Source organism: Humulus lupulus, chromosome 1 (assembly GCF_963169125.1).
Source record: "Humulus lupulus chromosome 1, drHumLupu1.1, whole genome shotgun sequence".
Lineage (NCBI taxonomy): Eukaryota > Viridiplantae > Streptophyta > Magnoliopsida > Rosales > Cannabaceae > Humulus > Humulus lupulus.
The window spans coordinates 67,617,280-67,633,135 of NC_084793.1; the positions used below are offsets into that span (position 1 = coordinate 67,617,280).

Here is a 15,856-nt window from a genome sequence, read left to right on the forward strand (position 1 = left end):
TAGGGCATTAAGGATATGACCCCTACACAGAAGGTTGTCCTCTTCTCTCTTCCTTCTTTTCTCCACTTCCTTAGGAGTGTCTTTGTCGGATGGCTCGGCTAGAGGTGCCAAGGATGACTCAAGGATGTAGGCTATCTTGAGTGTTGTCAAAAGGAATTTCACCTTGTCTTCCCACCTAGTGAAATTAGATCCACCAAACCTATCCAACCTCACTAGGTCTTGGTTCATGATCTTGATGGTTCCCCTTCCATTGAAACAAAAAAGGGATAAGCTTTTGATTGTTAGACAAAATTATGTAATTGCCTCAATGGAAAAGGTAAGATAATACAACTCTATGCAATATATTACAAATAAATAATGATTGATTAAAAAAAGTGTTACAACTCTATAACTGAAAATACAAACAAACAAAGAAATGATGAGGAAGAAGGAGAAGAAGAGAATGGTGAAATAGACAACTCTAAACAAAAGATTACAAGTAAAGGAAAGGTTTTTGAAACAAAAGACAAGAAGATTACAACTCTAAACAAAAGTTACAAGTAAATAGAAAATGAAAATAAGAAGAAAAATAGAGAAAAAATGCAAGAACAAAACAATAGTAAACTCTCACTTACACAACCTAAGTGAAGAGGGTTGGGGATCACCAACTTGAACAAGGTTTAAAACCTTTGTCCAAAAGCTTATTTACCCCTAACTCAAGCACTAAGGGATCTCTCACATATTTTTGGAAATGCTTTCTGGAATAATCAAGCCTCAATGTGTATTTTCCAGCCAAGTGCTTTGTGGATGGAAAATGGTGTGTCTTACAAGTGAGCATTAGGCTCCTATTTATAGAGTTTAAGATACCCTTTGGATTTCAAATTCCACCAACCCCCATGGCTGTTACCAAGGTTTAATTGGGTGTTTATGGAATTAAAATGGAGATTTGGGAGTTATTTGGGATGTTAGAACCGTTCAATTTGGAAAAAATTGAAAATCCAAATAGGTTGTCAACTTCACTGGCCGCGGCCAGGATCATCAGTGGCCACAGCCACTGGCCTCTGTCCCCCAGGCCACGGCCAGGGAAAGACAGTGGCTGTGGCCACAGCCTAGTTTCAGCACAAAAAATGTCATTTTCCAAATCGTTCCAAAACGTCCCAAATCCTTTCCCACATGATTTTGTAACCTCCAAACACCTATTGGAAGTTAAAACATGTCTCCAACAACCATATTTCATTATGGCTTTATGAAATCCTATCTCAAATGTGCAACATATAATATACACATTATTGGGTAATATTTGGGAGTTACAAATTTGTAACTAATTTTGTAACTCCAAAATATGTCACATTTGGGCACACACATGTGTCTAATTTTGTAACTCTCAATAATATGTTACAAGGTGTGACAAATCATATTTGCGAGAAAAATCACACTTTGTCACATTATTTAATCTAACATTATATTATATGAAATAATATAGCAATAATTTATGTATATGTTTTATGTTATTAGTAGTTTTTCCTTGCTGGGCATTAGGCTCACTCATTCACTTTTAGTGTGATGTAGAAAAATAGATACAAAGGTGGAAGGATTCTTGAAAGCTTGGAGTGTGTGTTGAGGTGAATGGAGCGGATGGGCTGCGTGTCGATTCGAGGACGACATTATTTTTTTTAGTCTATTTAAATTACATTTTTATGTATTTTCTGCATTTAGCTTTGTAAAAAAATTCATTTAAAGTTATGTTTTATTTTTAAAACAATGAGCTCATTTATGTATTACAAATATTATTTTAAAGTTTCAATAAAGTTATGAATATTTCTCATGTATGTTCACTTCAAAGTAGTAGTTATGTCTAATGGTCTAAGTCTTAGAAATAGTTGGGTCATTACAGTTGGTATCAGAGCCAGGTTCATTTACATGAAATTCTCCTTGATACACAAGCTCAAGCTCCGAATCCAACCGCCAATGTAAGTATTTATGTTTTAGTTATTATGTTTCTATGTTTTAGCTAACATTTTAGTCTTATGTTTTCAGTTAAGAATGGATGGAGCTTTATCATATAACGATATCCGAGCCATTAAGGCCTTAAAAAGGATTAGAGAACCAAGAAATACAGTAGGAATATTGGAAAGAATCACTTGGAGATTACTTTTATTCCATAATCAAATTGTTCATCTCCAAACATCTAAGCAAATAATGATGAGAGCCACGGAACAATATATTTTAGTAATTAGGCTTTTTAAAGATTTTCCTTTTGTAATTGCTGCTTTGGAAGAAATATGGGAGACAATAGATGTTGACGATGAAATACCAGTGGCAATGAGATATTATTTTCTCATAATTAGGTTTACCTCTAAGATGGAATTCCAATTCATAAGAGAACAAAAGAATAGAATCTTTACGAATCTTCCCCGAGGAATTTTTGAGGCTCACGAAAATGATGATTATGAAGAGATAGATGATGACATGTTAGATGAAGGATCTGATGTAGAAGATCCCAATTTTTAGAATAGATTAGTTTCTTTATTTATTTTATTTATTATTTTGCCTTTATGATTGTACTTAGTTAAAATTGTTTTTCCAAATTAATATCATTATTATTTTGATGACATGTATGAGTTTGATTTTTTTTATTTTGCAATCATAATAAATAATAAATTTAATAAATAATGACTAAGTTCAGTGAAGGTGGATACAAATCAATGAACCAGGGTTCTATATTGAGAGTTAGGGGGTCATAGTAGTGGGAACGATTTTACTGATCCTAGCCCTCCCTCAGTATGGTTAACTTTGGAACAACGATGAGTTTTGAACCTGAGAATTAAGTCAGATAGGATAATTAGAAACACAGTTAGAAAATAATAAAGATGGCATATTTTTCTAAGTTTAGAAACACACCCTAATTATAAAGATGGCTTATATAATTCTTTTCATAAGAAATCATATTTAATAGGTCCGAGTTATGTTTGCTTTGATTAAGTTTTTTCTTTAGAGCCTATTAAGGTAAGTTCTAACATGTTTTTCTCGACTGTTAGAACTCTGCTGAAGATGTCGCTCAGAAGATCTACTCGCAACAATGTCAATGTCCCCAACGCCGCTCCTGAGAGAAATGAAGCCCTTCCAGTTCGCAGAAGGGGAGTGCGTGCTAATGCCAACCGAAATGCGCCACCGCCGCCGCCGATTGACAACACTGCAGAAATTGCCAGGCTACGACAACAAGTTGAGGAATTACTACAGTAATAGCGACAACAGACTCAGCCTCAGCTGCGACCACAACCTCAGCAAATGGCCCCAGCACCCCAACAAGTTGGTCCATATGGGGGATGGCCAATGGAAAACTATGCACCATACCCAGCTCAGCACATGGAGCCAGTTTATGAGCGGTTTCGTAAGCAACACGCTCCGAAGTTTGAAGGGACAACAGACCCCTTCGAGGCGGAAGAATGGCTCAGAAATGTGGAGCAGATCCTGATGCACATGAACCTCGGTAACGCGGACCGCATATCCTGGGTTTCGTCTCTGCACAAGAAAGATGCTAGAATATGGTGGGATTTAGTTCAGCAGACTCACGATGTCGCCACCATGACTTGGACCAGATTTATGGAGCTGTTCCACAAAAAGTACTACAATTCGGCAGTCATCACTTTAAGAGTTGAGGAGTTCGCTGGTCTGAAGCAAGGGAGTTTATCAGTAGCAGAATATGCTCGGTAGTTCGACCGATTAGCCAAGTTTGCACCGGATTTGGTTCCAACTGATTTTCTGAGGGTGACCAAGTTCGTTAGAGGACTTATACCAAAGATTGAGCTAAGGTTCAAACTAGCAAACCCAAGAAATAATACCTATGCCGATGTTCTAGAAATGGTAATAGAAGTAGAAAGGCTTCATGCGAACGTTAGTAAAGAAGAGGCCAGTAAGCCTAAGCCTAAACATCAGAGTCAACATCAGAATGGTCGGAACAACAACAACAACAATCAGTTCAGCAATAATAGTAATGGTCAGAAGAGACGGCATCCTGACAACAAGCAGTCCGATAATGATAAAAGGGCACAGATGAACAATGGAAGTAATAGGCCGGGTTATGTTGAATACCCGCAATGTGCTAAGTGCTAAAAGAAACATCCTGGTGAATGACGTTCAAACACCAAGGGATGCTACAACTGTGGTCAGGAAGGACACTGGAAGAGAGAATGTCCCCAGCTCAAGCCAGAGGGAAAAAGGGAGGACAAGATGGTTCCTGCCAGGGTATTTTCCTTAACCCAAGGAGAAGCTGACACTAGCAATAAAGTAGTTACAGGTCAGGTTTCTATCCTCCATAATATATTTTATGTATTATTTGATTCGGGAGCCACTCATTCGTATATCTCGTTAGGAATGATAGAGAAATTAGACAAACCTTGTGAAAAATTTAGAACTAGGTTTGTAACCGAGTTGCCTTCGGGCGAAGTAGTCATATCATCACGGATAGTGCGAGGTGTACCGATCAAGATAGAGGACGTAGAACTAGAAGGAGACCTAATAGAACTGGAGATTAAAGACTTCGACGTGATACTTGGAATGGATTGGCTAGCAAGGCATGGCGCAACCATCGACTGCAAACGTAAGCAAGTGATATTCGAGACTCCTGACGGTCAGAAACTATGCTTTATGGGACAAGTTTCACGACTACACACACCGCTTATTTCATCTCTCAAAGCTCAAAGGATGATAGAAAAAGGATGTCAAGCATTTTTAGCTAGCGTCATGGATGTGGTCAAGGAAACACCGCTAAAAGTTGGAGACGTTCATATTGTAAAGGAATTTCCAGAAGTATTTCCTGACGACTTACCAGGGTTGCCGCCGACTCGGGAAATTGACTTCACAATCAAATTAGTACCGGGCATCGAGCCTATCTCCAAGGCACCATATCGGATGGCACCCACCGAACTCAAGGAGTTAAAGACGCAGCTACAAGAACTCTTAGACTTAGGATTCATTAGACCGAGCCATTCGCCATGGGGAGCACCGGTTCTATTTGTGAAGAAGAAGGACGGGAGTATGCGGATGTGTATAGATTACCGTGAGCTGAATAAGATGACGATTAAGAACAAGTATCCGCTACCCTGGATTGACGACTTGTTTGATCAATTCCAAGGAGCAACTATGTTCTCAAAGATTGATCTACGGTCCGGGTATCATCAGCTCAAGGTACGGAAAGAAGACATTCCTAAGGCAGCTTTTAGAACTTGTTATGGGCATTACGAGTTTCTAGTCATGTCTTTCGGTCTTACAAACGCTCCAGACGTATTTATGGACCTAATGAATAGGGTCTTTAAGGACTACTTAGATAAATTCATCGTGGTATTCATTGACAATATCTTGGTGTGCTCAAAGGATAAAGTCGAGCATGAGAAACATTTAAGGTTAATCTTGTTGCAACTAAAGGAGCATCAGCTTTACGCCAAGTTCAAGAAGTGCGAATTTTGGCTTTCACAAGTAGCATTTCTCGGCCACATAGTATCCAAAGACAGAATTGCTGTAGACCCATCTAAAGTGGAAGCTGTGAAGGATTGGCCAAGACCAAAGAACGCGTCTGAAGTAAGAAGTTTTCTGGGACTAGCAGGCTATTATCAGAGGTTTATAGAAGGCTTTTCTAAGATAGCCACTCTGCTCACCAACCTGACTCGAAAGCAGCAGAGGTTCAACTGGAATGATAAGTGTGAAGAGAGTTTCCAGTTGCTAAAAGATAAGCTATGCTCAGCACCAGTACTTTGTGTACCGACACCCAATGACAAGTTTGTAGTCTACTGTGATGCGTCAAAGCAAGGGTTGGGTTGTGTGCTGATGCAGAATGACAAGGCGATAGCCTACGCCTCAAGGTAATTGAAGGAGTACGAGCAACGCTATCCAACACACGATATGGAGTTAGCAGCGGTAGTTTTTGCATTGAAAATCTGGCGCCATTATCTTTATGGAGAACGGTGTGAGATTTATACGGACCACAAAAGCTTAAAGTATTTCTTCACTCAAAAGGAGCTCAACATGAGACATCGCAGGTGGTTAGAACTAGTAAAGGATTATGACTGTGAAATTTTATACCACCCGGGAAAGGAAAATGTAGTTGTTGATGCGCTAAGTAGGAAGAATTATGGAAGTCTAGCAATACTAGCCGGAATAGAAAAGTCACTACAGCAGGAGCTGATCAATGCTGGAATAGAAGTGGTCATTGGTAAATTGGCTAACTTGTCCATACAGTCAAGTCTGTTAGAAGAGATACGGATTGGGCAAGGGCATGATGATACATTAGTAATACATATGGATGCAGTTAAAGAAGGCAAGGCAACAGACTTCTCGATATACGGACAAGGTTCTTGAGGTATAAGGATCGAGTATGTGTGCCAAGTGATCAAGGGATTAAGGTGAAGATTTTAGAAGAAGCACACAGTACCCCATACTCAGTTCACTCAGGGTTGACCAAGATGACCCACGATCTTAAAGTACTGTATTGGTGGCCAGGAATGAAGAAGGATATAGCGGAGTATGTGTCTAAATGCTTAGTATGCCAGCAAGTAAAAGCAGAACATCAACGACCTGCAGGCTTATTACAACCGCTTAGCATTCTAGAATGGAAATAGGACGATATAGCCATGGATTTTGTGACAGGACTTCCACAAAAAAATAAGCAACACGACTCGACTTCGGTAGTAGTAGATAGACTAACCAAGTCAGCTCATTTCCTGCCTGTTAAAACTACGTTCACAGCAGATCAATACACAGACGTTTATGTCCAAGAAATAGTACGACTTCATGGAATCCGTAAAACAATAGTATTGGATAGAGGATCAGTGTTTACATCGAGATTTTGGGGAAGTTTGCAGCAAGTCATAGACACCAAGTTAAGTCTTAGTACAACATTTCATCCTCAGACAGACGGTCAGTCCGAGCATACCATACAGATTTTAGAAGATATGTTGTGCGCTTATGTACTTGATTTCGGAGGATCGTGGAGTAAGTACTTGCCGCTGATAGAATTATCCTATAATAATAGCTACCAGTCAACGATCGGGATGGTACTTTACGAGCTACTTTATGGAAGGAGGTGTCGATCGCCGTTACATTGGGATGAGGTAGGAGAAAGGCAACTACTTGGACCCGAAGTTGTTAAAGAAGCTCAGGAAGTAGTAGCACTGATTAGAAAACGTATGCTCGCTGCTCAAAGTCGTTAGAAAAGTCATGCAAATGCCAAGCGACGTGATGTGGAATTCAAAGTTGGAGATCAAGCCTTCCTAAAGATATCTCCTATGAAAGGTGTGAAGCGGTTTGGGAAGAAAGGCAAGCTTAGTCCTAGGTTTATAGGTCCTTTTGAGATATTGGACAAAGTGGGAGCAGTTGCATATAGATTAGCCCTACCGCCAGCATTAGCAGATACCTACAATGTGTTCCACATCTCGATGTTGCACAAATATGTGTTGACCCATCTCACGTCCTCAAGTATGATACGATAGCACTCCAGAAAGACTTGAGTTACGAGGAACAGTCGGTTAGCATCCTAGATATAGGGATGAAGGAATTACGGTCTAAGAGTATTCCGATAGTCAAAGTCCTATGGAGAAATAGTTATGAACGGGAGGCAACGTGGGAGTTGGAGGAGGACATGCAAGCTTGGTATCCGAAATTGTTTGGTAAGTAAATTTTGGGGACGAAATTCTTTGTAGTAGGGGAGAATTGTAGAGTCCCAGAATGTTTACTTAGTTAGCTAGTTAGTAGTAGTTGTAGTATTTTAGATTTCATGGATTTTGGTTCAAACCGAGACTTTGGAAACTCCTAGCAATAGTTATGAATTTTATAAGTTTAACCTATAGTTTAAGAATATTAATTATAACATAAGGTTTGATTAATATTGCTGGTCATAAATATGATATTTATTATAACCTAAGGTTTAGATAGAGCCAATAGGAATATGACACTTGTCATAAGCATGATTATTAAGGAATTAAGTATTTTAATGATAAAATAAGGAAATATAAGCTTTAGTATTCACCAGAAACGGTTAGGGTCGTAGTTTGACTCAGTCAAAGCAGTTATCCAACTTCAACTATGCTGAAAAAGTGCAATTACGTATTTAAAATATTCATGTATGTCGATATATCGCAGCATTGGAGCCGATATATCGCCTGACGAAGGATACAGAAAACACGTTGACATTGCACGATTGTACGAACGGAGGCTCGGGACTAGGCCAGAGCTGATATATCGCCACATAGGGGCGATATATCGCCTGGAGTGATATGAGTTTTGAAACTTAGTTTTTTATTTATTTTAAAATAAACCTTAACTACTTAGACCTACCCCTGAATAGTTTTGATCGAGTCTTCAGCCTCTGATTGACGAATATTCAAATATTTTCAATTATTATTCATTATTTTATTCAAATCAAAATAGGGTTAGTTTCACTCCTTACCTCTATAAATAGGACCTAGTACCCAACCCTTCCAATCACTCTTCAAGCTGTGATCAGAGACTCCAAGGTGCTAGTGATTCCATAGAATGATAAACACTTGGGTTGGGAAAAAGCTTTGTCATTCTTAAGCTTTATAAAATACTTGGGAATTGAGGATTAGTGTATTTCGGTATTGAAGTTAGACCAATCCTTAAGGTCAACTAAGGTACTCTTATTCTTTAAGTCCAGTTCTTTAAAACTCTTTAGTTTTCTTTAGTTCCTTTTATTCAGATCCTAACATTTGATATTGGTTTTTGATTAGGTTCTTGAAACTTAAAGATCTTCTTTGGTAAGTTTCGTCTTGAAAGTTTAGTTTCCACAATTGTTCTTTACTCTTTAGAAATACTCACCATTTTTATTGTTGGTTTTAGGAGTGTTCCAAGTCTCGCATTTGTTCTCAAATATCCCGATTTTGGTAAGGAAAATATGATATAATTTTATATGTTTATATGATATGTTATATTATCTAATGTTATGTTATCTTATGTTATGTAATGTTTACATTATAGTATGTTTAGACCTTGGACATATGACTTGTCTAGCTAGCAAGCCCCAATAATTTATGGGCATATGACTTGCTTGGCTAGCAAGCCCCACAAATCTATTGGGCATATGACTTGCCTAGTTAACAAGCCCCAAGTTGTATAATGGTCATTGTAATATTATATGACATATGTTTATAGTATATGTGTTTATGATACAATTTATGTATATGTTTTATGTTGTTAGTAGTTTTTCCTTGTTGGACATTAGTCTCACTCATTTACTTTTAGTGTGATGCAAGAAAATAGATGCAAAGGCGAAAGGATTCTTAGAAGCTTGGCATGTGTGTTGAGTTGAATGGAGTGGATGAGTTGCGTGTCGATTCGAGGACGACGTTATTTTCTTTAGTCTATTTAAATTACATTTTTATGTATTTTCTGCATTTAGCTTTGTAAACAATTTCATTTAAAGTTATGTTTTATTTTTAAAACAATGAACTCATTTATGTATTACAAATATTATTTTAAAGTTTCAATAAAGTTATGAATATTTCTCATGTATGTTCTCTTTAAAGTAGATGTTATGTGTAATGGTCTAAGTCTCGGAAATAGTTGGGTCATTACATACTTATTATAATTTCTTACATAAAATTCTTTCATTGGGATTTTGTGTACTTCTCCTTGACGATTTTGATTGTCAACAAGATTGTACTCTAATTTTATGCTATGGTGATTCAGACCATTAAACATACGAAGTAATATATTTACAAATTATCAATCCTTCACTAGTAAAATAGGAAGTGGTTGTTCTTGTGAAGGCCGAAAAACTACGTGCAAAATACTCTATTATTCAACTTTGTTATTGGCATCTCATACCATAAAGAGATGAAAGATGCAAAACTCTTAGGAATTTTTTTTTTTTACTGAATAATCCTATCTAAGCTTCATAGATACAAAACTTCTATAAACAACTCTTATATTAAATACAAGTTATATGGATGAACTAATAGCTCATAATAATCCAGTATAAGTACTAACTAGCAAGCTAACAAACTCCAACTAACAATCAAACTACCAAGAAATCACATGGATTAATATATACTTTCCATTTTTCTTTTACATTTAAGTATAAATGGCCTTTAATCACGCGGATACGAAAAGGATTCCAATATTGGAAATATCAAAGTTTGTCCGAAGTTGGAGGGTCCAATCACATTGATTATATTTTACTTTCTTACATTAAATCTTCATCAAGTTGTATTATGCCAACTGAGCAGCTAATTAATTTTATGAAAATTATTGAACCTTGTATTCTCTTTTAATTCTTGTCAATGATAACAATCCTTAAGAAATGCAAATAAAAGTGATAGTTTAATTTGGTTATAATAATTTCATGCCCAAGATTTTCGTTTCCAGAAATTATTTCCAGTTAGTTAAATTTAAAAAGTTGGCAATTAATGACGTTAAATAGTGATTGAGTTATTCCTTAATAAAAAGCCGCCATTTCAAGAAGAATAAGGCTAAGAAATAATATGCGGTAGTGGCTTTGTCGTTATTATTTGAACTTCGGAGGTCAAATTCAAAAATCATTTGATAAAGTAAGACTCGAGAAAGAGAAAATTCAAATGAGTGGCCGTTGGAAGTTCAAAAACCGGAGAGAGAGAGAAAGTTATATTTCTTCGAATGCAACTATAGAAGTGAAAAACCATTCAAATCAAGCTTCACTTCAACCACTGTTTTTTTCTTTCTTTCTTTCTTCACTTCCCATACTATACTCTCTTTCTAGAGAGAAAAACTCTCCCATAAATTATAGATAATAGAGATATGACAGGTCTTGTTGTGGTGACCAGGGGAGGTGGGTGCGGTGGTGGTGGCGGAGCTAATATTGGAGGTGGAAAAGGGGCAAGTAATAAGGGAACAGTGAAAAGCTCTGACGAAGACCAAAACCAGCTCCCACTGGTTACGTTTCTCTTGGCAGCTCTGAAGAAATCCATGGTGGCTTGCCGTGTCGAGAGAGGTGAAGATGCCATCTCCAGCGTTCATCATATGGAGATTGGATGCCCCACCAATGTCCGTCACATAACTCATGTCACCTTTGATCGCTTCAATGGCTTTCTTGGTCTTCCTGTTGAGTTCGAGGTTGAGATCCCTGGTCGAGTTCCCAGTGCTAGGTAAACTGAAAAGAATAATTAATAAAAGCTCTTTCGCTTTCTGGGTTACTCTAAAATTTGTCAAATTTAGAAAGAGTTTGCTTTTAAACTGCTGAATAAGTACATTTTTTTCGTATGAATATCAACTTAATAATTTATACATCACTATTTTTATTTTTATTTTTTAATTGGAGCTGAAGATATTAGTGTCTGAGCTGAGAATTAACTGCTTTAGCTCTTGTAAATTAAAAGTTAAGATGACTTTATTAGTTTTTTTGGTGGGGTTTGGGGTTTAAAGGGGATTGAGATTTAGCTTTTTACCACTCGTGACTGCTGAGGATAATTAAGTAGAAGAAACTATAATTAGCAAAAAGGGTTTTGTTCAGATCTGTTTTACAGTTACTATTGTAGGAGATTAATGTGACTTTTATGTAGTGCTTAATATTATGAATAAGAGCATACCATTCAGTTAATGGACACTTTTATGATTCTATCACATTGAATTTAAAGTGACCTTCTCCAAGTGTCGCTAATAACATGGTTAAATTAGATGTTTCATTGAGATGGTTATGGGATGATTTCTAGATGGGTAATTTTTCACTAAAGCTCATCTTCTTTCGAATCTTCTAATTTGCAGCGCAAGCGTCTTTGGGGTGTCAGCTGAATCAATGCAGTGTTGTTATGATTCGAGAGGGAACAGTGTGCCGACTATTCTTTTGCTAATGCAGGAGCGCCTATACTCACAAGGAGGTTTGAAGGTAATAAATTTCAACTAGTTCATCAGCAATTAAACCCGATTTTTTTAATGTGTCATCAGTTTACTTCTACTCATAAATTTAATTATTTATTATATTTTTTAAAAAGGTTCATATTGGTATTTGAATGCTTTATTTGCAGGCAGAAGGGGTATTCAGAATAAACCCAGAAAATAGTAAAGAGGAGCATGTGAGGGACCAACTGAACAGGGGCAATGTGCCAGATGACATTGATGTACATTGTTTGGCAGGCTTAATCAAAGCTTGGTTTAGAGAGCTTCCTTCAGGAGTACTAGATGGACTTTCACCTGAACAAGTTCTCCAGTGCAACAGCGAGGAAGAATGCGACGAACTTGTGAAGCAACTAAAGCCCACAGAGACAGCATTGCTCAACTGGGCAGTTGATCTCATGGCTGATGTTGTTGAGGAAGAGGAGTACAACAAAATGAACGCCAGAAATATAGCTATGGTTTTTTCTCCAAACATGACTCAAGTATGATAAAAACAGCCGAACTTATATTACTTGTTTTCCTTTTACTATTATTAATGAAGCTCAGATTGTCTGACTCTTTTTCTTGATCACCAGATGTCTGATCCATTGACGGCTCTGATGCATGCGGTTCAAGTGATGAACTTGCTCAAGAATCTCATCACAAAAACACTAAGAGAGCGTGAAGATGCAACTTCCGGAGGATATTCACCCATGTCATCTTGTTCAGCTGAACATCATAGCGATGAAGATTTTGATTGTCAGCAAGAGATGGACACTAACAACGAAACTAGAGGGCATGCGTCAGATTATGATGAAAATGTCAATTACAGCCATGGCCGTGAAGATGATGGTGATGGTGATGGTGATGATGGAGTTCATTCACTGGGTGAGGTAGAAGAGTGCTTCTTGAGGCAGATGGACGACAACAAAGCTGTCAACTTAACCAGCTCCGCTGATCAATCAGTAGGTGATTTGCAACAAAACTATGCCAAGTCTTGCTCTCCCTGGAGCAAAATGGAAGAATCATGCGTGTCGTTTAGTGAAAGCAAAGAGGAAAATTCAGGCTTGACTACAAGTGAGGGAGAGGAAGAAGACTCTTGCAAAAGCTTGGTATACATAGAAAAGAGGATTAATGACGAAGAAGAGGAATCATCAATAGTTTGTTCAAGCATGAACAACATTGAAATGGAGAGACTAGAAGGAGAGAACAACACTCGCCTGTTCCATCGTTTGCATTTGATGAATCCATGATCTAACTCGACACTATTGTCGTCTCAAGAGTGGTATAAGAATTACTTTTCTTAGCTAGCTCTATATTTTTGGTTGGTTTCTGTAAATTAAGTAATGTGTCCTGTTCAGCAAGAAGGGCTTGACTGAACTAAATATGTGGTTTAATGTGATTGGTTTCAGACTCGTGAAGAGGTAGAAAAGGGTTCAGCTTTGGGCTGAAGCCATACGTACGTACCTTAGTTAAGGTTGAAGATGTGTGACTGTGTTCTACGTAGGAAAGAATTTACTAACCTTTGACATACATATCAGATTGGAATGAATTAGTGTCAAAGTAATGTATGTAAAAGTCTTGTCGGCAGAACCTTATGGAGGAGAATGTAGTAGTTTTCTGTGCTTGACTTTTTATGAATCGTATCATTGAAATTCAACGTGGTACTCCACTCTGGTGTTTCAATTCTCATGGTCATAATTAATGTCTATTTACTCAATTGTCAAGTAAGTATATACCCATTACATTCCACTTTCACACTTTTACTTTCTATTCAGTCTTAGATTGAGAGGTATTAGGTAAGGGAAACATCCCTTAAACTCATATTAAAACAATTTGCACAAAATTTGTCAGATAAAATAATTACACGCCGAAATATAAAAGATCGACAATTCAACAAGTTCAATAATTCATTATTTTTTTTATTTTGGTGTTCCAATGAAATAAACAACCCTTCATGTATTAAATTGACACAACTAAAAATATGGGCCCTCAATATTAATTATCAAAATATCTATGTAAATTTATTATTCTGAAACATACTTATTGAAATAAAATATATCAACCATTCATTTTTATGCAATTTTTTTTCTCAAAAAAAAAAACCATTTATTTTTATGTTATTTCACACAATATATATATCGTCATTAACACATCCACTACATATCACATTCAATTTCTACACTCAACTAATATTTTTTAAACTAATTAGTTATCTACTTCAATAACAATAAGTACATTAATTAAAGAAAGATGCGAAAAAGAAAAAAATACCTCGGCCACTACTGAAAAAGTGAAAGCAGCAAACTTCCGACCAGATATTCTTCGAATCAAAGACTCTCATATCAAGAAAAAGAGAGTGAGAGATATATATCAAAAGGGCAGATTCTTGTATTTTGGCAAATGGGATATTCTTGATGCCCTTCAATAATAATAATAATAATAACTTACTTTGAAACGAATAAAGAAGAAAATACAAAGAAGAAGGGTAAATAATGTTTCTCTTAAAAAGAGTAAATAATGCAAATATATGAAAACTTAAAACAAAATATCGTTTTATTTATATTTTTTTCCAAAAAAATGGTTACTATATTTACACATTGTTGAACTTAAACTTGTATAATATGGGATAGATTTAATTAACAATAAACATCCCACTAAATTTTAAAAAATAAAATAAAAATTAGGAAGCTAAACAAGTTTCCCAAAAGAGCCTGTTCTTCTCCATCTCATTCAAAGACTTGAACTCTTTCGTTGTTGAAACTACAGAGACATGAGATTTATGTTTAGAATTATGGCTGTCTTTTGACTTACCAATATTTATTTCTCCAGTACTATCACTCCATTTTCGGAAAGCTGGGTCCGACGTCGCTTCATCTTCATCTTCATAATCATCTTCTTCCATATAATCGATTACAAATTCTTCGCCTATATTATGATCAAGCGAATCAGAACCAATCGACGCATATAATCGATCATCATCGGTCGACAAATCCCAACTGCACGATTCAGCATCGTCTTCATCGAGAGCAACCGAGCTTTCTTCGGTGACGGCGGAATCGAAGTTAGAACAAGACTCAGAATCGCCGGTGACTTCGAATACGAAGAAGGAAGACAAATCCACAACATTTCTATTACTGATATTCATCACATCCATGATTTTTCACACACAAAAAAGAAAAATCAATATCTATACATGAAAGCAGCAGTAGCTGATTGGTTACTAGGAAAAGATTGGAAAAGGAAAAAATATTAAAAAAAACCTCACAAGTTGTATTAAAAAAAAAATGTATATATATATACACACAAGTATAGGAAGAAGAGGAAACGAGTGAAAATAGAGTAAGAGACGTTATGGGCGTCTAGATTTGACACCTTGAAAAAGGAAAAGCGTTACTATTAATAATATATATATTTTTTAAAATAATAAAGTTGGATTAGAAAAGGTAGTGGGGGGATGTTCTAGAAGAAAAGAATCAGCATACAGCTAATAATAATAATAATAACATCTACTCTTTCTAGAAGATAAGTTTACGTGAATGGATCGCATTCATATTGTGGCACCCCCAATTCACATCATCTTCAAACAAAATTATTGATAATTAAAAAAAAAATCATAATTGAGCATATTGTTTTTTCTATTTTGCACATGCCACATTCTTTTAATAAATGTTTTATGGATTGTTAAGATAAATAATACAACTTTGTCATTTTCAATTATACTTTTTTTTTTTTGTTGCAATTCCCACTTGGTTTTTTTAATAGTTTTCTATTTCTTTTGGTGTAATGGTTTATTATTAATATAAGGGAGCTAACATTTGGAATGAGGACCAATTTTAGTATCTTAATTCGTATCATACATATCACATAATTTAAAATTGAAAAGCATCTTTTTTTTTTTGAGTAAAAAATTAAAAAGCATCTTGATTCCTATATTTTGTACCCCATAAGCATACAATCAATGACTTACGGGCACCTGGTCCCTTGACTTTTTTTTTCTGTAATGTATTTTTGAAAAAAA

At 36.2% G+C, this 15,856-nt stretch overlaps 2 protein-coding genes across 4 annotated transcripts; one reads left to right on the forward strand and one right to left on the reverse strand.

Moving 5' to 3' along the window:
- Positions 1-97: 97 nt before the first annotated feature.
- On the reverse strand, positions 98-15,212 carry LOC133793900 (uncharacterized). Of its 3 annotated transcripts, none has more exons than XM_062231147.1 (3): positions 14,650-15,212; positions 14,110-14,257; positions 98-244 (listed from the first exon to the last, which is right to left on the reverse strand). In XM_062231147.1, exons 1-2 carry the CDS (start codon positions 14,990-14,992, stop codon positions 14,181-14,183), a joined length of 420 nt encoding a protein of 139 aa, XP_062087131.1. In that variant the 5' UTR covers positions 14,993-15,212; the 3' UTR covers positions 98-244; positions 14,110-14,180. The 3 variants fall into 3 exon arrangements, with proteins under 3 accessions (XP_062087131.1, XP_062087135.1, XP_062087126.1); XM_062231151.1 differs by lacking the exon at positions 98-244 and adding an exon at positions 2,781-2,796; XM_062231142.1 differs by lacking the exon at positions 98-244 and adding an exon at positions 10,577-11,116.
- LOC133793889 (rho GTPase-activating protein 2) lies at positions 10,765-13,495 on the forward strand. Its single transcript, XM_062231135.1, has 4 exons — positions 10,765-11,111; positions 11,728-11,848; positions 11,988-12,338; positions 12,432-13,495. Exons 1-4 carry the CDS (start codon positions 10,765-10,767, stop codon positions 13,086-13,088), a joined length of 1,476 nt encoding a protein of 491 aa, XP_062087119.1. The 3' UTR covers positions 13,089-13,495.
- Positions 15,213-15,856: the final 644 nt, after the last annotated feature.